Source organism: Enhydra lutris, unplaced genomic scaffold (genome assembly GCF_002288905.1).
Source record: "Enhydra lutris kenyoni isolate GAN:26980312 unplaced genomic scaffold, ASM228890v2 scaffoldscaffold7, whole genome shotgun sequence".
NCBI classification, from domain to species: domain Eukaryota; kingdom Metazoa; phylum Chordata; class Mammalia; order Carnivora; family Mustelidae; genus Enhydra; species Enhydra lutris.
In genome coordinates this window covers 40,931,657-40,956,115 of record NW_019154091.1, presented here as the reverse complement: position 1 = coordinate 40,956,115, position 24,459 = coordinate 40,931,657, and the positions used below count along the sequence as shown (strand labels likewise).

The window sequence follows — 24,459 nt, the reverse complement described above, 5'->3', positions numbered from 1 at the left end:
GGCTCTTCCCTCAAACTCCTGGCTATGCTGGGATCAGGAGAGGTACCCACCTTAGGGATGGGGTACACACAGGTGCAAAGGCCCTGGTGACATGGTGTATCTTAAACTAGGTACATGAGTGTTCACTTTTTAATTTTTTAATTTGTATATATTCATTACAGACTATGTCTTAATATGAATTATCTACTTCATAATTTAACAATTTTTTTTTTAAACCAACCTCTGTTTCTTTGAGGCAAACACCAGCCAGCTATGGTACTCTCCATCCCTTTTGGTCAACCCCTGTTGAGTGCCAAAATACTGGTTGTTCTCCCTCATTTATTGTTACATGAATATCCTCCCATAACCCTACCTTTTTCTGGTTACCCATCTCTTTCTCCCCTCTGCTTCTGGTAAGAGAAGCATAAGTTGTGCTTGTTTTCAATAATTGAGTACATTTCCAGAACGAGCCCTTCCTTCAGGTTCCTATCTACTATAAAATGTTGAGAATCACAACTAGTACCATTCAGTTTTACTAATCCCTTCTACTAAGTTTTGGTTAATTGAGTACCCAGAATGCATTTCTTAATCTACCTGGGATGAACAGTAGAACAAGCTAGGCTAAATCAGGGTAACCAGAGTGTTACATCAGGCAATCACTGTCCTATCCCAAAGGCCTGAAGACTGACTTCTCATCATCACTCTCAGGATCTCTCTCAAGTCATGTCCTAAGGAAGTCCATTCTCCCTGTAGGCCCTGCAATGCGGGAGGATTACTTGGTGTGGGGAAAGACCACATACCTGGGGTCAGAATATGGGTGTAGTGTGAGAGTAAAGGAGAAATAGGAGTTTTTCTTTTATGGATGTCTTTTCTTTTTCTTGCCTGATTGCTCTGGCTAGGACTTCCAGTGCTATTTTGAAAAAAAGTAGCAAGAGTGGGCATCCTTGCCTTGTTACCAGATCTTCAAGGGAAAGATTTCAGGTTTTCCCTGTTATTTTAGCTGTGAGATTTTCATTGATAGCCTTTATTGTGTTGAGGTAAGTTTCCTTTACACTTTTCTATTGAGAATTTTAATCATGTACTTTTTTTTAAGTAAACTCTATACCCAGTGTGGGACTATGGAGCGGTGGGGCTTGAATTCACATCCCTGAGATCAAGAGTCACATGTCCTACTGACTAAGCCCCCCAGGAGCCCCAAGAATTGTAATCATGAATCAGTGGACTTTGTCATATGCTCTTTCTTAATCTAGGGAGATGATCATGGTTTTTTTTCCCTTTTATTTGGTAATGTGGTAAATCACATTGATTTGAATATATTGAACTATCCCTCCATATGAGAGAGAAATTTCACTTGATCATGATGTATGGTCCTTTCAATGTGCTATTGAATTCAGTTTGCTAATATTTTATTGAGGATTTTTCATGTGTGTTCGTCAGGAATGCTGTCTATAATTTTCTTTTCTGATCTCTTTATCTGGTTTTGGTATTAACATGATGCTAACTTCATAAAATGAGTTTGGAAGTGTTCTCTCTTTTTCTGTATTTGACTTTAAGAAGGATTGATATTCTTCTTTGAATACTTGGTGGAATTTATGCATGAAGACACCTGGTCCTGGACTTCTTTGTTGAGGTTTTCAATTACTGATTCAATCTCCTTATTTGTTATTTGTTTCATGCTTTTCATTTTTTCTTCATTCAGTTTTGGTAGGTTGTATGTTTCTAGAAACTTATGCAACTCTTCTAGGTTACCCAGTTTATTAGTGTGTATAACTGCTTATAATTGTCCCTTCTGATTCTTTTTATTTCTGAGACATCCATTGTAATGTCAACTCTTTCACTTCTTTCTTTATTTATATGCATTTTCTCTTTGTTCCTTAGTTAAGGGTTTGTCAGTTTTATCTTTGCAAAAAACCAATTATTAGTTTTGTTGATTTTTTTCTATTCCCTGTTTGACTTATTTCTCCTCTAATTTTTATCACTTCCTTCTGTCTGCTAAATTTGGGTTTAGTTTGTTCTTCTAGTTTTTCGATGTATAAAATTAGATTGTTTATTTGAGATCTTTCTTTTTTTTTTTTTTTTTTTTTTTAAGATTTTATTTATTTGACAGAGAGATCACAAGCAGGCAGAGAGGCAGGCAGAGAGAGAGAGGAGGAAGCAGGCTCCCCTAGAGAGCAGAGAGCCCGATGCGGGGCTCGATCCCAGGACTCCGAGATCACGACCTGAGCCGAAGGCAGCGGCTTAACCCACTGAGCCACCCAGGCGCCCCTATTTGAGATCTTTCTTAATGTAAATGTCTATTGGTATAAATTTCCCCCTTAATACTGCTTCTGCTCCATCCCATAAGTTTTGGTATGGGTTTGGTTTTCTTTTTTATTTGTCTCAAGATACTCTTTAAGTTCTTTTGATTACCACTTTTACCCAAGGGTTGTTTTAGAATGTGTTGTTTCGTTTTCACACATTCATGAATTTTCCATTATTTACTTATTCTCTTTTTAAAATTTTATTTTATTTAATTTTTGCTGTTATTGACATCTAGCTTTATTCCACTGTGGTCAGAAAAAAATTCTTGGAATGGTTTTAATCTTCTTGAAATTGTTAAGACTTGTTTTTTCGACGTAACATTGATATATCCTAGAAAATGAGCTTTGTACACTTAAGAAACATGTATTCTTTGCTATTGGACGGAAAGTTGGTGTATGTCCATTTGGTCTGTAGTATTGTTCAAATCAGCTGTTTTTTCATTGATTTTTTTTGTCTTGGTATTCTATCCATTATTGTAAGTGGAATATTGAAGTCCCTTGCTGCTATTAGATTGTTGTCAATTTGTCAATTGTTGAGTTTTTCTTTCAGGTGTGTTGGTATTTGCTGTATATATGTAAGTGCTCTTGTGTTGAGTGCATGTGTTTATAATTATTATACTTTCCTATTGAATTAACCCTTTTATCATTGTATAATGTCCTTCTTTGTATAATTTGTTTGATGTAAGTATAGCCCCCTTCTTTTTCTTGGTTACCATTTGCATGGAATATCTTTTCCTATTCTTCACTTTCAGCCTATCTGTGTCTTTAAATCTAAAGTGAATCTCTTGTACATTGTCGATGAATATTGGTGGGGTTTTTTGATCTGTTCAATCAGGCACTTGTGCCTTTTGTTTTCTTAATAGAGGGAGGCAGACCTAAGAGATTCTTAACTATTAAGAACAAACTGAGGGTGGCTGGATCGGTGGGGGATGGGCTAAATGGGTGATGGGGATTAAGGAGGACACCTGTGGTGATGAGCACATGTTATATTTAAGCTAATCACTAAATTCTACTCCTTCAACCAATATTATATACTATATGTTAAACTAACTAGAATTTAAAAACCTGAAACAAACAAAATAAAAAGTAATTACTGATATGAGAGGATTTATTATTGCCATTTCCTTCTTTGTTTTCTGTTGTTTTGCTCCTGTTTTGTACCTCTCTTCCACTCTTTTCTTCTTTGCTATGTGATGATTTTTTTGTAGCGATTTGCTCTTATTTTTTTTTTTTTGTATTTATTGACTTTAATTGCATGCAAAATTTTATACTTTTACTCTCCTATCCCTACATTTTGTGTTCTTATCATGAGTGCTTCTTTTTATAGCATGTACTCATTAAAAACAGGCAGTTTAGTCAGCTGAGGTCTGTGAAGACTGCAAGAATCCTTGATACCAAAACTACAGCAGCAAGTTCCGTTAGCCTTCTCTTGCTCTCCTTCTACCCCACAGGGTCCTGGCAAATGAGATCCCTCTGGGTCCTGGGGTCTGTGGTGCAGGCACCAAGGCACTGGGGAGGGTGGTGCAGTGGTTCCGGTCCCAATGAGGGTGCACCAACAGCTCCTTCTCAAAGGAGACACAGCAGTGTGTACTTCAGGCATCTCTGTCAGCTGGAGTTAGTGTCAGCAAACACCGCACAGGTCCTTGATTATGAAAACTGCAGGTTTTCTCCCAGTGGCAAAGGCTGCTTGGGTCCTCTTGCTCTCCTTTCCCTGAAGTAAAACGTCATGGCCAAGGGGATCCCTCTTGGTGTGGAGCAGGGCCACACGGGAGGATGGAATGACACACATAAAATGCTTGTGTTTTCCTATGGGGCCATCTTGATTTTTTTGTTCCACTGGGTTGCTGCAGCTTCTTCATTGCACTCCCAAAGCCTTCCCAGAGCTATTTTCATCTGTGGGCAGTTGTTAATTTGTTTTCGTGGAGGGATGAAAGCTGGGGCTTCCTAGCCCTCCATCTTGTTGATGTTACTTGCTTTAAGTTTGAAACATAAACTTGGCTTGAGTGGTCATCAAGTCAATGGTGTAAATAATGACATTATTTTGTCAATTGTACTACATTTCTGACTATATTTCCAAACCTCCATTTAGATTCAGGTCCTCTTCCCAAAACTCTAGGCTACTCCACATCTGCACAGGTTCCTTAAAATCAGCATGTCCAAAAACAGATGTCATGATCTTCTTCCTTAAACCTGCTCCTCTTCCAGAATCCTAGAGCTTGCTTAACAGCTTTCCCACCTACCCAGCTGAGCTTATCGGGGCCACTCTTGACTCCTTCCTCTTTCTAATGCTCCCACATCCAATTAATACCAAGTCTCATCTATTTTACTTCTTAGATATCTCTTTTTTTTTTTCCTTTTGTAGGAAATCTTTTTATTCACACTAAAGAAATTGCCTATAGTTTTCATATTTAACACATTTTATTTTTTGAAACAGTGAAAATACATATTGAGAGAATCTTTAAAACTATTTCATATACATTTTAGATACTTATTTTTTTCCTCAGCTTGTGTTAGTTTAAATTTAGTTAGTTTTTTTTTTTTAATTTATGGTATCTTTATATTATTAACATATAATGTATTATCTGTTTCAGGGGTACAGGTCTGTGATTCATCAGTCTTACACGATACACACGGCTCACCATAACACATACCCTCCCCAGTGTCCATCACCCACCCACCCCATCACCCACCCCCTCCACTCCAGCAACCCTCAGTTTGCTTCCTGAGATTAAGGGTCTCTTATGGCTTGTCTGCATCTTTTAGATATCTCTTGAACCCATCTCCACTGCCATTGCCCTCATCCAGGTCTCCTTTACCTCGCATTTGGACCACAGAAACACTGCCCTAATTTACTCCATGTCCCCACTGTCTCTAGGTCATTCTTGTCATGGCAGCCTAAGAGGTCTTTACAAAATTTGTCGGATCATGTTCCTTTCTTGACCCTTAGGGTGAAGTTCCAGATCCTTAATGGGTTATAGGAAACCCTATGGCCTACCCCTGTCTACTCCACTGAGAACCTTTTCTTTCTTTTTTTTTTTTAAAGATTTTATTTATTTATTTGACAGACAGAGATCACAAGTAGGCAGAGAGGCAGGCAGAGAGAGAGGAAGAGGAAGCAGGCTCCCTGCTGAGCAGAGAGCCCAATGTGGGGCTCAATCCCAGGACCCTGGGATCATGACCTGAGCCAAAGGCAGAGGCTTTAACCCACTGAGCCACCCAGGTGCCCCTCCACTGAGAACCTTTATTGCCCCTAGACTCCTAGCTCTCTCTACTCCAACCATGCTGTATTTCTTTCAGTTCCTCAGACATCCATGTTACTTCCCACTTCTGGGCCTTTGCACACGCTGTCCCCCTGCCCTCCACATGCTCCTCCTCTTTCCATTGAGCTAACTCCTGTTCATCCTTCTCAGGAAAACATCCTTGACTTTCTAGAATACACTGCTAATCTGCCCTGTGCCCCAGAGCACTCTGCCCTTTTTTTCACAGTTGAGTTTATTCACAATTATTTATTTAATATGTGTCTTCACCACCAGAATGCATGTTCCATGAAGACATTAAAGTACCCACACCACCTATAGCTGTATACCTAGTGCCTAGCTAACGCCCAGCACCCAGTCAAGTCTCAGTAAACAGTTGCTGACCAGTGATTGAAACGCAGTTCTTCCTAGTTAAGGATTCAGTTCCAGTGTGCAGATATAACCTAAACACCAATAGTCCATGATATTTGTGCTTTCCTTTAAGCCCTTTGACCCTTATTTTTCATTGTACACATCTTTTTATGTACATACTAGACTTCTCACTTCCCCTTTTTCCTCTTCCCAGTGATGTGTCACAAATTGATGTATTTTTATTGGGTGAGGCCCAGGCAATCTCCCTGTTTATAACTCTGGCCTTTCTGTGAACAAACACACAAAGTGAACTTTGGTTTATCTCCTATCATAATGTAGCTCCTAATTGCTGGCAGGGAGGCTGTATTCCATAGTCCACGTGACAGTGGGGCATGACCAGAAAGGAGCGTGGGGAAGAGTGGACCAAAGGACCCAGCTAGAGGCTGCCCAGCTGGAGTCCCTGCCTCCCTAAAGGCACAGAGTAAAACAAGTGAGCCCAAGGAGTATGGTTCTGAGGTAAGCAAGGGCACGAAGATGACACTATTGGGCTTAGCTTTGTGGTCACTGCTCCTCCGTCCAGGGCTGACGTTCTGGGCCTCCCAGATCAGTCAGAACTGCAACAATGGCAGCTACGAGATCAGCGTCCTGATGATGAACAACTCAGCCTTCCCAGAGTCCTTGGATAACTTGAGACAAGCGGTGGATGAGGGAGTGGAAATAGTGAAACAGCGTCTGCTTACTGCTGGTAAGAACATGGTCAAAGAGTCCACCTCCTCCCTGTTACCACCTCTGGGGTCAAAGGGTTGCTTAGCCAAGACCTTCCATTTGCCTGATCACCCACTCTCCTCTAAGGCTGGCCCCACAACCCCTTTCTGTTTCAAGGCAGTAGGTTCTCGAAGAGAAGGATTTAGGTCCTACCGCATTGTGCTCCATCATAATCCACCCTGCTCTTGGAATGGCCCCAACCCAGGGAATTGCAGATGTTCACAGCAGTGAACTGCCCCAGACAAAACTCGATTGATGGCTCAGTTTCAGGAGGGTATTGTGTTCCTTTCCGCAGCTGCTCAGAGACCGTATTTGGTCTGGACCTGAGACTTTACAGGCTTACAGTCAAGAAGATGAATTAAGAGAGTTAAATTCGTACAGACATGGACTCTTTTTCTGGGGTTTTTAATCCATCTGTTCACTCTTACATCTCTGTTGGCTGTTATTATAAGACACAATCAAATTTGCAACCAAATTCAGTGTTGCAGTTCTTTATTGTGTCTAGTAGTTATTAAAATAAACTTTATAACATCAGATAAAATACATAAAGGGAAAAAATCATGCCTGATAATTTTCAGCCACCTGGATACTTCATTTCCAGCGTCTGTTAATATATGCCTCTTAGTTTCTTGTTTTTTAAGAACATGGTTGGTATCACTATGGTATAGAAACAATCTTCTATCCTTCTGATTTTATGTCACATTATTCTGCAAGTGACTTTCCTAAAGCTGCGTAATCTTCACGTGAATCTTCATCACATCATGTGAGCGGATATAGAATATTCCTCGGAGTCAATACCTTCCCAAACCATCTAATTATTCCCTACTGTATGATTTCCTATTGTTTTTAAATTTTCATGATTATTTTAAAATATTATAATAAACACACACACACACACACACACACACACACACACACACACATCTATGTATATTTTTTTCTATTCTTGAGACTAGATTGCCAAAAGTATAATTACTGAGTCAATGACTAGATCATACATCTTAATGTTTATTTGTAGTTCTAAAGAGGATATGTCTTCATTTCCTCCATTTAAAATTCTGTGGTAATCAGCTCTTTTCTAGTGCCCAAGCTGCATGGTTTCATTACCTTGTGGTAATGCCATGTGGCTAACACAAGGTATATGTTATATGTTATTTGGTACCTCTGCCAATGACTTTACATAGTGTATGGAAGGTATTTAAGCCCTCATGCTATACATTGCTGTTCCTAGACTGGACGTGTATGTTCTGAGAAGTTGTCATAAGTGAGATTTGAATAACCACTAAAAATGCAATAAAATTCTATGGTAATAAAAGCAAGAGGTATACATCACATATGTGTGAAAGCTTTTTGCTGTGCAATATACATTTCTTTGACTTGCCTGAGACCAATTCTGGTGTAGATAGATAGATCTGATCTAGAGCTGTAATGGAACTATAATGTCATTTAATTAAAGCTCTTTATTTACCAAGACTGTGGCGTCATGGAAGGAGTATTTGATCTGAAATCTGAGAACATGGATTGGAGTCACTGTCCTAGAGTTTTCTTGCTTTGTGACCCTGGACGAGCAATTTCCCTTAGTCTCTCTGAGCCTTGGTTTCCTTCTTTATTGAGTATCTGTTGTGTATTAGGTCAGATATATAATCTCTTTAGTCATCACAGTTCTGTAAGATTGGCATTATTGGCACAGTTTCACAGTGGAGGTTTAATAACTTTGCTGAAGTCATACGGATTGCCTATTGGAAATGAGATTCCAACCCGTATCTGTCTGGTTCCAAAGAGCATATTGTATTGCCACCCTAAGATCGTTAGCCATCATGAACTAACTTTCCATTAAAATAAGGCAGTGGAACACTGTAGTTAGAAGCAGAGATTTGGAATCAGAGCTTGGTTCGTATTCCAGCTTTTTAACCAACTGTTTATCACCAGCAACCTGGAGCAAATTAAGTTTTCTGAACCTCAGTCCCCTTATTGTTTGAAATCACAATAAACGGTAGTTGGCTATGGTATGAATTAAATGAGGAAATTCGTATAAAGTACCTAATACACAGACTGAAACATACCAAGAACTCAGAGAGTAGCAGTTGTTTCATCGTTGTCACTATTGTTTTGGTTGAGGACATTAATGTTGTGTTATTGCTGTCGTGTTGTTGCTGCTGTTACTTGAACAAGTTACCAGGGTATAAAATATACAGTGTAGTGTAGTGTTAAGATCTGATCTCTGGACTCATATAACCTGTCTGGACTCATATAACCTGAATTTGAATTCCTGATCTATCAATCACTAGTAATTATAAACGCTTTATTGGGTTGTTTATTCTAAGTTCCACTCATCTCCTTTACCAAATAGAATTAGGCATGGTGAGGTGGTTGAATAAATTAAACAAGTGGAGAATTTGGTTGGGGGATAAACAACGATGCCCAGATTTTTGCACATGATGATGCATTTTGTTAGATGGGTGTTCATGCATAGGAAACTCAAGAAGTGCAGGTTGTAATGGAAAGATAGATTCATGTTCTAAACACACTGAGCATTACTATCTGGGGGAAATTCTAAGTCTTCTTAGAAATTCTAATTCTAAGTCTAAGACTACACTTAAAGAGCTAAATTGCAGAAAATATTAAGGATCCAAATGTGGGTGATGTCCAAATGGAAGAAAACAATATTTTTTTCCTAGTACTTAGGAAACTCCTGTAGGTTTTGAAGAATAGATAGGATTTGGTGGAAAACATTGAAAAAAAGGGATTCCTTCAACTTAAGGACATCAGCTCCTCAAGGATGTATGTTCCATGACTAAGCACATCTCATTCATACCTGCCAAATGGTCTCATGCTCTGAGGGGTCCCTTTCCTAGACTCCAGCACCTATATTCAGATTCACTGTGGTCCAACCCCATCCTCAAAGCCCTAGGTAGGGAGAAAGGATTCTCTGTATTCTATAGCATTCCACTCATCTTCCCAGGACAGAGGTATCCTGGTGGGGTGGAGGTGCAGGCAGGATAAAGATGAGGAACAGCACTTGGGGGAACTGTTTATTTTAAGTTAAGCTTTGATTTGAAGTCATTACATTGTCTGAAAATTTTCCATGTTTTCTTGAGAAATCAGTTGGGATTTGGGAAGATAAAAGGAAAGGGATCTTCACCTTCCCCTACCCAATTAAAAAACAAAAGCAGAAACAGTTCACATAACCATAAATTTTTGAGAGACAGCAGCATGCAACGTATGTTCTACAGAAATGGCTCTCAAATTTTTTGGTCTCAAGACCTCTTTATACTCTTCAAAATAATTGCAGGCTCTGTAGAGTTCTGTATATATAGTTACATTTACCGACGTTTACTATATTGGAAATTAAGACTGAGAAATGGTTTAAATATTTGCTTATTAATTAATTTAAAATAATTACAAACACCTTATCTGTTCACATAAATAAAATTTACTAAAGAAAACCTCTATTTCTCAAGCCAAAAAATAAAAATAGGTAGTAAAAATTGTATCAATTTACATTTTTGTACATCTTTAATGTCAGGCTTCATAGAAAATGGCTAGATTCTCATATCTGCTTCTGCATTTAATCTGTTGTTATAATACAGTTAATATCATGTAGGCTTTCAAAACTCTACTATATGCTCATGAGAGAAGAGTGGAAAAAACAAAGATGTCTTAATTTACTTAGGCTAGCTTTGACCTCCTGAAAGACTCTCAAGGTACCTCTGGGGTCTGTGGCCCACACATTGTAAACTACCGTTTTACAATATGTCTGATTCTAGAATCAGACAGTCCTAGGTTCAAAACCCCAGCTGTGTAACCCTAAGCAAGTCAATCTACCTCTCTAGACCTTCATTTTCTCATTTTTAAATTAGGAATTTTAACTGACCTCCTATGATTTAGGGGAGGCTTAAGGATTGAAATAATGCATGCAAAAATCCAGAGCCCAATGCTAGGCATGTAGTAACGGAGATTGCCCCGTTCTGTTCTATCTATAAATGGATGAGGAACTGGGGCCCCAGAGTTGAAGTCAGTTGCCTGAGGTCACACTCAATAGATGTTGGCACCCCTTCTTCTAGATCCCCTGCAGGATTTATACTTGTCTGCCACAGGCTGCCTGGACTACTGGATTTTGAAGTGGGTCATCTTCAATGCCCCTCCTGGTGGCAGGAGGGAGCAGAGCCCTCCTGGGGGAGGAGGAGGAAGAGCTATCTTAGACTTCAACAGCTGTGGGTGTGGCCATCTTCCCAAGCCCTGTTTGTGTTGTGTGACTCTGTGCTGGCCTCCACTCCACCCCCTGACTCCTCCCGCTGCTTTCTAAGACCATCTCTGGTACTATTTTCCACTGGTCCCAACATGTACTCTCTTTTTCTCCTGGGCCCCCCACAGCCTCACTTATACTATCCTCCCGGCTTCATATACTCTATAGTCTCCCTACTGCCGTGAGAATTAAATAACAAAAAGGGTACAAAGTGTTCTGTCTTATGGCTGGCAAGGGGCCACATTCAGGTATTAATTGCTCTTATATCCATCGCTGGCCCCACCTCTTCTTTTTATTTTCTCTGACTGGTCTTCTTGCATGGACCTCTTCTATTTGACTAGACCTACTGCCAACTCTTATTTAGCTCTCTTACTGAACAAAGTATCAGGACACGTGTTCTTGAATCAACCCTCCTTCCCCCAAAAAGGCAAGAGGTAAAATGCTCCCTAGTTGACAGACACACCTCTGAGGCAGCTAAAGAGTGCGAAGACTATTTCATTCTCAGTCTTGAAAAACACTGTTACTTGGACGTTCAGAAGAACAACAGCCTTTTCTGTTGTTGATGTGTTTTACTCTTGTAGAGGTATCAAAATTATTATGTTTGACAGTTATGGTTTTAATCCCATTTTATGTATGAAGGCACCCAGTTAGAGAAATTCAGATGGCTTGTGCAAGAACACAAAGAAAGTCACGCATCCTTCAACCAGCAGTGTGACGAGCGACTGAGGTTTCCAGACTTCCTGTGTAAATGCTTGGCCAAATGAAGGATGCCACTGCTTAGGAATCACACATCTGTCCTGAATATTTTTTTTATTTGGAGGAAACGAAATGGAAGAGACAGACCTTGATCATATGGTTGTGCTGTCTTTTTATTCCCTTCCAAGAGAGAATTTCTAGCAATCTAGCAATAAGGTATATCATCCTCAGTGCTCTTGCCCTTATCTGAAGATGACCCATTATCCAAAGACCCTAGACCCTGATGGACACATTTCGCCAGTGTGCACATTGGCAGCAAACAGAATCAGCACTTTGGGAACATGAAAGAACAGATATCAGACTGTCTGTATCTTTGCTGTCCTAAAACTCTGCAGATGTGCAGAAGAAACTTGCTGGGACTACAAGCGTGAAAAGAAGAGAGCCATGAACAGAATGAAAATGTCATAAAACCAGATTGTGGGATGGTTGCACAAATATACACACTTACTAAAAATCATAGAACTGTACACTTTAAATGGGCGATTTTTATGGAGGGTAAATTGTACCTCAATAGGGCTGTTGAGAGAGACAGACAGAAATGAGACAGAGGAAAGAAGTGAGAGGAAGTAATATAAAATTTATTCTTATATATAATATTCTTGGGCCTGAAGAGGAATATCCATTTTTTCCCAGGATCAACTGGTAAAAAAGTAAACGTCATGGCTACAAACTACGGAAAAATAACACATTTTCTCTTTTCCCTCATTTCTGGAAACAGGCATAAATGTGACTGTGAATGCTACATTCATCTATTCGGATAGTGTGATTTATAAGTCAAATGACTGCCGGAGTAGCACCTGTGAAGGCCTTGACCTACTCAGGGAAATTTCTGTAAGTAAACACTTTTGTAGGTAGAGCTCACGCCTCTCGGCACACCAAAGTCACAGTGTGGAACTTGAGCACTTGTCCATGAGCCTCTTGTATGTCACCTCTAGTCGCATAGCTGAGTGTTTTGGAGAGAGGGTAATCTGACTTCAGCCCCATATGTTTCCAAGTGATGAGGGCCTTCTGGGAGTCCAGGAAAGTGGGGAGAACTTTCTATGTTCTATTTGTGCACTTTCAATATTACGGAGGGGAATTCTTTTAAGTGTCTTCAAAACATTTTAAAATTTTAAATGTTGGCATTAACTGGTTTTCTTGTGTGTCCCTCAGGAAGTGCCTGAGGTATTTCAAAGTCCTACACCAGAGATCTCTGTTTCAAGTTGTCACCCTACATGGGGCCACAGGTTAATGGCTTCAGGGCTGAATCTGAAACCTGAATTTTAAAATAGTAACAGTAATGTTAAAAGGTAGAAATAGAAAGGGAGGGGCGCCTGGGTGACTCAGTGGGTTAAGCGTCTGCCTTCCGCTTGGGTCATGATCTCAGGGTCCTGGGATAGAGCCCCGCATCTGGCTCTCTGCTCGGTAGGAAGCCTGCTTCCCTCTCTCTCTCTGCCTGCCTCTCTGCTTACTTGTGATCTCTCTCTGTCAAATGAATGAATAAATAAATAAATAAATAAAATCTTAAAAAAAAAAAAAAAAGAAAGGGAGAGCTTCTTGCCTAATTCCTCCTCCCAGCTCCCAATCCCAGCCAGGGCTTTCTGGAGTGAAAGAATATTCCAAGCTCTCGAAAGGCAAGTAGGTGTGCAAGCAGCCTTTTTACCACAGAAGCCCAAGACAAGGCTCTCCTAGAAGCAGAATTGTAGGCATAGAACCACACAAAAGTTTTATCAGTAGCATGACCCTGACCAGACAGGTCGGCTCATGTCAGGAAGAGACACTGACGACAGCAGTCATTCTCAGTCTTGAGAGGGCCGGGAATGAGGAAGGGGAGTTTACAAACTCCACGTTATGATGCCACGAGTTGTGTCCTCCATCCCTTTATCTCTATGGACAGAGGTGTATCCTGGTTTCCTAAAGCCAGGGATGGCATGTTCCTAATCATGTTCCTTTTGAGAAATAGTACGAGATGCCGTCTGTAATCACCCGGCTGGTCACATTGCACTTCGTTCTCTTTAGCCCTGTTTTGTAGCTCTCCTTAAAACTGCAACTTGCCCTCTTCCCCCAAAGCCCCTGCAAGTCTAGCCTGCCCACAATCCGGCCCATAGACACTGCTCATGTTACAGTCAGTCCTCCCCCACTCTGCGTTCTCCTTTTGACGAAGAATCCAAGTTCACCTCCAACAAAATCTCCTTCCTTCCACCCACAGCATCATCGCTTCCTCAGACTTCTCTACCCCTTAGCACCCCTTGCCCACCTCAAGGCACCGTGTGTTGCTCCTTTCTTGACAGGCTCACTTTCAAATTTTCTGGGGCCTTTTTCCCTTACCATTTCTTTCCTATCCATTTGGTCATTGTTTTCATTTTATTTTTAATTTTTTTAAAGCTTCTATTTATTTTTTTGAGAGAGAAGAGAGAGAGAGAAGGTAGTGGGGGATGGGGAGGGAGAAGCAGACTCCCCACTAAGCAGGGAGCCCGATGCTGGACTTGATCCCAGGACCCCCAGGATCATGACCTGAGCCGAAGGCAGGCGCTTAACCAACTGAGACACCCAGGCGCCCCCATTGTTTTCATTTTAGAGATTCATTTTTCCTTTTTCTTTTCTTTTTTTTTTTCCCTACAGAAAAACAAACAAATGGGCTGTGTCCTCATGGGGCCCTCATGTACATACTCTACCTTCCAGATGTAGTAAGTAATTTGGTTGGTTGTTGCTTTAATGCCACCATAAGTTGAAGTCAGGCCATGATACCAATTTAAGTGATTAATCAAATAGCAGCTGGTCAAGGCAGAGCCATGAGGGGTGTTGGGGCCCTCGCGTTTTGCTACTTCTCTGTAGCAAAATACTTTTCCAGGTAACTCGACCTTTGCTTACTGTGGGGTGAATGACCATAGCTGTTCAGGTCCAGTTACTAACATCTGAGCCTGAGAGGCAACATGGGACAGGTAAAATATTAGAGTCCTGCAGGAGACAGAGAAGACAATGAACTTGGACAATCCGAGGAGTTTAATAAAGGGGCATCTTCGTTAAGGTGTGAGCACAGTGTGTGGAAACACAGGAAAAGTGCTGTACCCGGAGCATTAGCAGGGGTCTGTTCTCCTCCTTAGGCCAGAGGAATAAGTGAAGTAGCAAGGTACTGACTTCACAGCACTGAGGATTATATACTTAATATAAGAAGGCACCTTGCCCAGCGCCCTTATCAGCTTAGGGGGGAAAAGCTGCCTATATATTAATGCCACAATAAAAATATTTCTCTGCCTTTGGGAAAATCGCCCTCATCCTTTCCTTTCATTTCACTCAGTGTAATTCTCATCAACACAAAACATTTTGTTCTTCCCCAAATCAAAATCCCTCTCCCATGCCTTTCTTTCATCTGTTCAGTCTTCCCCTGAATCAAGGATCACCTTTGTCTACACGGAGAAAATTACGCTGCCCTTGCAATAGATTCTGGAAAAAGTAAAATTAAGTTTCTGAAGTTTCTGTCGTGAAGTCTGCTTCTGACATGTCCTCTCAGCTGGACAAACACACTCGGGTGTTCAGACCCACCACGTGCCACAGAAACACCACAGAAGCCCTTTCTCAGCTCATCTTCTAAACCAAAATACAGGCAAATTCAGGCTCTTAGTCTTCCTTGCACTCATTCCCAATTGTTGTCTTATCCAACCACTTAAGGATATGCCGTGAATGCGCTCGGAAGGAAAGGAGGAGCAGGAAAATTGATTCACTATTTGTGAGGACCTCCCATATGCAAAGAAGCATTTCGGTTTTGTCGGAGTAGAGAGCATTAAGTAAAACACAGCCCCTGCCCAGTGAAATAGAGAAGGTGACAAGAGCCCAGGGGACCAGTACAAGGCAGAGTACAACACCACACTCCACCAAAGAAACACAGGCTGCTCTGGGGTGGACAGAAGGAAAGAGCCTCCTCTGGTTGGAAAAGTGAAGCTCAAGAGAGAAAAAAGGACTTCATGCAGGAGATGGTGTATGAGTTGAGTGTTGAAGAACAGGTGAAATGTTAATGGGTAGAAATGAGCGGTTAAGCATCCCATCCAGGCAGAGGGAGAAGTACGTATAAGAGCAAAGAAGCAGAGAGGTACAGAAATTTCATGTATTTACTGGAGTGCAAGAGATGAGCAGAGGAATAATAAGAAACATGAAGTAGAGAAAACCAGAAACATGAAGTAGGGCTGTATTTGGGAGGTCATGAGTTCCAGGTGAGGGGAGTATATTTAATTAGATTTGCATCAGAAACAATTAAGATTGTGCAGGGAAGAGCCATAAGCAGCGGCTCAACTTTGGGATGAATAGGGGCCCACAGTGCACAAGGAAAGACCAGAGCCCACAGGAGACACAGACGGGAAAGTCATGAGGGGAGGAGGAGGGTAGAACTAGCATGAAAGCAGTTGACATGGAAAGAAAGGATGGTCTTTAAAGATATTTAAGGGTAGAATCAATAGCATTTGACAACTGGATGTTGGAATGAGGGATGGAAAGCAGACAAAAAACACTAAAAGAAATAGGGAAATAAGGATAAAAAGCAGTTTTGAGAAATAAAAATAAAAGGTCCATTTGACTGTGAACAAGGGGCGTCTGAGATGCAAGCAGGACACCTAGTGAAACCCTTCAGTGCAGGGCTCGAGATGGAAAAGGGGATATTGCTTCGCTTCCTTTATCAAGTGTGCATTGAGGGCCTACATAGGACCCCAAAAGACTGGAGATATGGAGGTGAGCAAGCCAGCCATGATCCCCGCTTTCATGGAGCTTGCAGTCTAGAGGAAGAGACAGATATTAAACACATACCCACTTCAGGTATCAGTGAAACGTTCTCGTGGATAAAGAGATATTTAATCCAGAACCCAATGGGTGAGTAAGAACCACAAGAAGATCCATGTATTAAACAGGGAAGGGAAATTGTAAAGTCATCAGGTGATGTGTTTCTCAAAGTAGTCCGTAGAAGAGCCAGAAGTGAGGCAGTGCATGGAGGGAGAAATATGGAGGACATCTTTTGGTCTTTAGAACATCTGTGGTAGTTGTGGTGGCCATGCTCTGGTTCCTTAGCCCTACTCCCCAAAGGCATATGTCCCAGCCTAGATGTTATGACAACTCGTTTCAGAATAAATTGAAGTAACCAAGCCACCATGTATACATGAAAATACCCAGAGTTTCTTAAAACACAATACATTGCTTGATAAATATTGTTTTAAAATCTACCTGTGTGGGAGGGACACCTCTTTAAGGGAGAAAGCTGCTTGAAGACCCTATTTTATTCTTACCATTTATTACCAATCACAGGCTGAAACAGGTTAAAGAGGAATCGCATTTGTGCTGCTTACGTTAATCCTGACATTGGTTTCTTTCTCACCTCTTGGCATAGCCTTGACACAGATTTGACCTATCCCATGATTTCAGCTGGGAGTTTTGGCTTGTCATGTGACTATAAAGAGACTTTAACCAGGCTGATGTCTCCAGCTAGGAAGCTGTTGTACTTCTTGGTTAACTTTTGGAAGGCCAATCATTTGCCATTCAAAGATTTCTCCTGGAACACTGCATATGTTTTCAAGAATGGCACCGAGACCGAGGACTGTTTCTGGTAAGCAAGACCTTTAATATGCTTCTGGCCCTTGCTGTGGAGAGAAGCCACAGAATCCTGGCTGGTTATTATCAGATGCTCCTTCCATCTATAAAAGCACTCGGAATGGACACTAGCCCACCTTCTTACACACATGAAAGCAAAGGGGTCAAAGGAAACTATAAATGTAATCAGCATGTATGATATTTGCAACACTCTGCTTTTCCAAGTACGTTCACATTACGTTTGTGGACTCCCTACAGTAAATCCTCTAGAGAAAAGAGAACAAGTACTATAACCTCCATTTTGCACATAAGGACCATGAAAACCAGTGGTTACTGCTTTCACATTACGGTCCAAGATATAATACCAGAGAATATGCATCTGCCACTACCTACCACTGGTTAGAAATAGTTTTCGCATAGTTTTTCAGAGGACTGAGTGGGCCAGAAGGAGAACGGGACATTGGGCACCATGGCTACAATAAAATTACTAGATTCACATAGCTCTAGCAGAGGTGGCAGAAAGAATCTTCTGGTTGGATTACCATAGCACCACCAGGCTGCTGCTTAGCTCCGCACTCTCTCCACCCAAGTATGCGAAAGACTAAGGGTACCACTGGGAACACACAACTAGGGAATCGCAAGAACCAACCCTAAGGCCTTGTTCTAGAAACTTTGGGGTGAACTTAGAACCCGGGAAAGTCCATTTCCCTGGGAGGATAAAAGATTTCTATCAACTCTGAATTTTCGTACTATAGACTCAATGGGTTTCAACTTGTCTGTGATAATGGGGTTTATAGAGCAGAGCGGCCTTCCTCCTGCACATAGCAGGAAGCCATTATAAGGGACCTGCCAAATATCTACCATTTGTATAGATACATGAAGATTCCCTAAAACTTCTCCATACTTATACTAAACTACATGTCCGCAATCCAGACCATTGATACCATATTGTATATCGTCTGTTGTGTTGATAGTGAATGAATTTTAGATGAACAAGTTCCAGGAGAGATCTGTAAACCATGAGCAAACAACATTGGAGGCCATGAAGAAACTAAGCTGGTTTCTTAGAGTTTGTCTTTTATCTGCTTAGGTACCTCAATGCTCTGGAGGCTGGAGTGTCCTATTTTTCTCAGGAACTCAGCCTCAAGGAAATGCTGAGGGGAAATGACCAGTTTCAGGATATCTTAACGAACCAGAACCGGAAAAGCAATGGTAAGGAGACATGGAGATAATTTTTTGCCAACTTCTTCCTCACAACTACCACTCACTTTATGAGTGGTTTTGACAGATCTACCACTGTAGATAATAATGCTGCCGTCGTTACCTCCATACATTTTGTTCACTTGAGGAGATCTCGAGTTGCATGCAACTCCACCATACTGTTCCTCCTGTTAATTAAAACCTTATCCTATGAGAGAAAGGAGGAAGGTAATTAAATATAATGTGAAAGTAATAATGAAAGCCTAGCCTTTATAAGCCAAAATGACATCATGACCCACCATCGATAAACTGCTTTTTAAGTTGACCTCAGTGCCATCTGTTATTGGATTTGTGACTAATCCTCACATATTCTGAACCCTGGTCCCATGATGACCAAGAGGATATGTTTTTTGATATCTGGCCTCAATTAAAATTATAAGGTTAGCAGATCATCTCACTTTCCTCTGTCCCTGTACTTACGGGCCCGGGGATCTCCCAGTTACAGGTCAAGTATGGGATAAAATCATCCTTATTTTGTTTCACTTTCCAAAAATTATCTTTACAAATAAGAATATATCAGGAGCAAAGGAATCAATTGCGGACCTTTCCTACAAGGGAAGGTGCTTGCTTGGCAGGAATTCCTAGTAGGACTCAAATCATCATCTGCTGTCATTATTAAGCTTTTGCCATATTGAGAATCTTCCATGTACAACAACAGCAACAACAACAAAAAAGAAAATTCCATGTGCAAAACATTGCCAAGATGTGGGAGAAAAAGAAGCATAAATGCCCCTTAAAAGAAGTATTCATGTCCCTAAGGTGTTTACAATTCAACTGGACAACATAGTATATAAAAAGATCCAGTGGGCACATGGGTGGCTCAGTTGGTTAAGCCACTGCCTTCACCTCAGGTCATGATCCCAGAGTCCCAGGATCAAGTCCCTCATCCAGCTCCCAGCTCTGTGGGGAGTCTGCTTCTCCCTCTGACCTTCTCCCCTCTCATGCTCTCTCTCACTCTCTCTCTTTCAAATAAATAAATAAAATCTTTTTAAAAATTAAAAAATTTTAAAAAATAAAAAGATCCAATGAAGTGTCCCCCAACTCCTCTTTCTCATAGTCACACATTTGGGAAATCTGGTGGCCAAGAGTGGCAAAACTCACTCTCACTCTCTCAGATAAATAAATAAATAAAATCTTTAAAAAAATAAAAAGATCCAGTGAAGTGTCCCCCAACTCCTCTTTCTCATAGTCACACATTCAGGAAATCTGGTGGCAAAGAGTGGTAAAGCTCACAGAATCAGATTGGACTCTGACACTGAATCCCTAAGACTGAGTTCTGAGTTAAGAAGCTATAAACAGGGGTGCCTGGGTGGCTCAGTCAGTTAAGCATCTGCCTTCGGCTCAGGTCATGATCCCAGAGTCCTGGGATTGAGCCCCATGTCGGGTTTCCTGCTCAGTGGGAAGCCTGCTTCTCCCTCTCCATCTCCCCCTGCTTGTGTCCCCTCTCTCACTATCTTTCTCTCTGTCAAATAGATAAATAAAATCTTTTAAAAAGAAAAAGAAGCAGCAGCAGCTATAAACAAAGCCCAAAGAAAGTTGCTTAGGAGCACTACGTAAATTCTCTCACTCAACTATATTTTTTTCACAGTTGCTGAGGTGTACTTCACTTATGAATGAAATAGTTTTTGTAACTAGTCCAACCTGGTAAAATGGAATAAACACTGAACCAGATTCATAAACTTGACAATTAGAGCTCTGCCATCGACTCATTTTTTAACCCTCTGACATCTTGGCTTCCAGTCTCCTTAAATCAATAAAATTAAGGGAATGGACCAGAGGATTCTCTTTAAGATCCTTTACAGCTCTACTCTGACTCTACGCCGGTAAACAAAACAAAACAAAAATCGGAAGACAGAGTAATTGAAGAATTGATGTTAATCTTAAAACATAAATGTAGCATGCACATACTGGGTTCAGATTCAGATAACTGGTTCCCACCTGTTTGTATATAGACCATTGTGTATTTCCCTCCCTGTCTTGTTCTCTCTCCTCCAGTGATTGTTATGTGTGGTTCACCAAGCATCATTGGCAACCTCAGGGGGGACCGGGCAGTGGCTGAAGACATTGTCATTATTCTAGTGGATCTATTCAAGTAGGTACAATATGGGAAAGAACTCTCCTCTTTTCAGAAAGACTCCCAGGATTTCCAGAAGATGCATTCTCTTTTCTCTTGCTTCTCACAGATTCGCATGGGGGTCAGTATGATAATATTTTAATCAATGTTTTATTCTTTCAACACACTGTCATATTGATTTAATTAACTGTAGCCTTAGCAGACATCTATACCTTTGACATCACTATCATGTCTAAAACAGAAGTGTAATGACCCATTAAACCCACATGTCCATTCATCTACACAGACCCTGGTCTCCAGCCTGATTGTAAGGTATTTTTCCAGGCAGTGATAAATCAACTAATAACCCAGTAGCATTATTTTTGAGAATGTGGACCATATCTCTGCCTTCTATTGCTAATGACCTTTGATCCTAGATGATTTTTCCTTTGCCACCTTTGGTAAGAAGAAAGTTCTAGTTAAATGAGTTTGCTGTTGGGGCACCTGGGTGGCTCAGTTGGTTAAGCATCTCCCTTCAGCTCAGGTCATGATCCTGGGGTTCTGGAATCAGGCACCACATCAGTCTCCCTGCTCAGCCTGGAGCCTGCTTCTCCCTCTCCCTCTGCCTGCCACCCTGTCTACTTATATACTCTCTCTCTATCTCTCTGTCAAATAAAGAAAAAAAATCTTCAAAAAAAAAAAAAAAGAATTTGCTTTTTTGCCATCTGTGGTACAGCCACAGTGGTGATTTTATCCTCTGTAATTCTCTGGAACTAAGGAGAGAAAATTCTGGAGAATACAAACCTCTCCCATTTTCGTTTGTTCATTCCTTCCTTCATTTTCTTTCTTTCTTTCATTCTTCCTTTCCTTATATTTCAATTTTTATTTTTTAAATTAGAGTATAATTAACAGTGTTATATTTTACCACTCATCTTCTAATATGGTTGGAGAGCCAACAAACCATGCCAAGAAAGTTAGTGTCTAAGTCAGAGTAAGTTTATAGAAGGTGTCTCTGGTGCATCTGTGCCCCTTGCCCCATTAACTAGATCATATGATCTCACTTATCTGACCACATCATTAATCATTACCTGTCTGTACTCAGACTGGATACTGTTACTGCACTGATATCTCCCTTATTTGCCTAGTCATCTCACCCACACTGTATGTGCTTGTCTCAGTGTTAAGAGGAATGAAGCATAGGAACTGCAGGCCTATTTGATTACTAGTTGTTCATAAAGATAATCTAATCAATCAACTTTAGCTGCAAAATACAGGAAAGAGGGCAAAGTTGTTGATATTTCATTCCTACAGTCACATTGACAGCTTCTTTCAATAGTTGCTTTGCCCTCTGGAAGGAGTCCTTGATATAGCCGGGTTGGTGTTATCTTACTTTTAGCAAATTCTCAACCAGCTGACAAAGTGTTGGCATCCCTTTGTCACTGTTCTCAAAGGACACTTGGGTATGTTTGGGGAAGATCGTGAGATTCATTTGAAAATTGACATTAACTGGGTTTCGAATTCTAATTCTCACACTTCGGGTCATTTGACTCTTTTTTTTTTTTTTTCTGGACAGTTGATTAATTTCTTTTATTTCTTGGGTTTCCCAAAATCACACCTCAGTTAAACAATTTTTTTTTAAACTGTCCATCTGGAGTTCATTTAACTCTTGGGTATTACTTAGAATCTTGAGATTAAAACTTCTCTTTTGTAAAACGAGAATAAAGAGGCCCACTTCATAGGAGGGCTTTTAGGATTAGATGTGATAATATGAGCAAAATATTCAACCTAGTCCCCAGAGCATAGATGTGTTCACCTATTGTTTGCATAGTAAATGATGGTTATCCTAGTTATAGAAGTTCAAACATGTCAGATTCTTGCATATTAAAACACTCAAATGATTTGGAAGTTTAGAATTGCAACACAATCTTAGACCGTATTGACGGTCCAGGGTGGGCCAACTATTGCCTAGGATTGGGGATACACAACCATACACTAACATCAAAGAGCTTACAGCATTAGAGAAAATGTTTAGTCTTTTCATACTCATGTTTCACCATAAATTTAATTCATAAAATTTCTCTGTATCCTATCCCAGTATATCTGGGATATTATGAGCACATAAAAGAAAGTTTCCACATATAAACTAAAAGTCAGTAAGCCTTGAAAGCAAGCACTAGCTCACATGTCCAGAGCTCAAAAAACCTCCCTCGAAGAAGTCTCTATGTTCTGATCTTCCTTCCCACTTGTGGGTGTGAAGCAAGCACAGCCCTCTGACCCAGCCTAGCACATCATACATCAGAAACCCTATCTGGGGAGGCAGACAGTTGTCCAGGATACTAGAAAAAAAAATGTTTTCAACTATTTCAAGGCTGATGCTATAGTTTGTGGGAGTTGTAGAAGCTCCGTATGATTTTTGGAGGAACCTAGTTTTCATGAGGAAATTGTGCTTTTTATTACAGTAACCATTACTTCACGGAAAATGTCACAGCCCCCGACTATATGAAAAATGTCCTTGTCCTGACATTGCCTCCTGGGAATTTCACCTCCATTAGCTCTTTCTCCAGGGGTTTATCACAGGTAAGTTTCATGAGTACTACTCTTTTCTTTGTCAAGGGTAAGATATTATTCTCCTATGTAAGACCCAAATTCTAAAGTAGCAATTTTTTTTTTTTTTACTCCCATTCACTCAACAAATTTTAACTGAGATCAACTATGTGCAAGATTACTGATATTAAAGCTCTTACCATAGGTCACTGTGCTGGGCTCTGGACCAACACAACAATTATAACAATTGTTACATCAGAATGGAAGTGACACTGTGGGAAGACAGGAAGAAATCCTGTTAATTGAAGGAGGGTAGAACATTTAACTGGACATTAAATCCTGGCCACCTTATTATAATGCAGGAGCCCCTGACCCTAATACCGCCTTGGGCCTTGTCAGTCACTGCACCTATAGTGTGAACAAATTCATCAGATATATTCTGCTCTCAGTGTCAGCTGAGAGCAGGTTTGGACTGGGAAGAGAAAGGAAGAGAAAGAGATGTTGAGGACCATCAACAACCTTGGGATGGCAAGCCACAGACCAGGCCCAAAGAGCTATAGGGGAAGTTGGGTACCGTAGGGAGTCTCACAGTTTTTTCCTGGACTAGCAGTTCTAAACCCTCTGTTTTACAACCCTACCAAAATTAGGAGCTGAAACCACTTCTGGGGTTGGATCTTAAATGGGTTCTTTTGGTTTCATGAAAAGATGATTTCAGCAAAAACATTGAAACCAATGAGAGACGTTTTCTTTTTTTTCTTTTTATATTTCTAACAAATATATTTCTGGGTGTAATATTCCAATATCACTTGCCCAGCTGCTAGGCTCTGGCAAAAGTGTCATTCTTCACAGGTGGGCAGTCTAAAATGCCCAAGCTGACAGAATTTACTTGGTCTCGGGGGCATAAGACTTTTAATCCCCAGCCCAACTCTATGATAACCACCATGCAACTGTCGAGAACTGTCTTCAAAGCAAGTTCAATGATATTATCCAGTCAACTCCCTTCCTGCCCCATTCAGGGTGCTGAAGGGCAAAAGTTGTTTTTACTGTTGTTCTCTTTTACTTTTTGTGAAAACATTACACTACAAGCAAACATTTTTTCTATATAAAATCTCACAAGAATTATGACAGTGCTTCATGCTGTTCTTCCTCATTAAAATGAAAGATTTCAGGATCATGGGAAGAAAATACAATTTCTTTTAGTTACTTCCCTAAAGACAGTGTTCCAGTTTTATTGATTGCCAAGGAAAGGCAGAATTTTGACGCAGGGCTAATAAAAGAGCCTTGGCTCAAGGACATAGTTTCCTAAAGACTTCTTTAATTTCACCCCTACCATTCTCCTAATATCCCTTTACCTTTCCAGTTACTCTGCTGACCCCAAGAATGTTTTGCTCCAGGCTCAAG

General features: G+C 40.6%; 1 protein-coding gene across 2 annotated transcripts in view; it reads left to right on the top strand.

Moving 5' to 3' along the window:
• Positions 1-24,459, top strand: part of LOC111142267 (guanylate cyclase 2C) — a 79,728-nt gene that overhangs the window by 4,911 nt on the left and 50,358 nt on the right. Inside the window, exons 2-8 of one of the 2 annotated variants that reach the window (XM_022495319.1) lie at positions 6,468-6,632; positions 12,373-12,485; positions 14,256-14,320; positions 17,002-17,217; positions 18,292-18,413; positions 20,457-20,553; positions 22,974-23,091. In XM_022495319.1, the coding sequence (XP_022351027.1) occupies positions 6,468-6,632; positions 12,373-12,485; positions 14,256-14,320; positions 17,002-17,217; positions 18,292-18,413; positions 20,457-20,553; positions 22,974-23,091 (896 nt within the window). Of the gene's footprint in view, positions 1-6,296; positions 6,633-12,372; positions 12,486-14,255; positions 14,321-17,001; positions 17,218-18,291; positions 18,414-20,456; positions 20,554-22,973; positions 23,092-24,459 lie in introns of those variants that run through there. The other variant, XM_022495320.1, reaches the window with a different exon arrangement.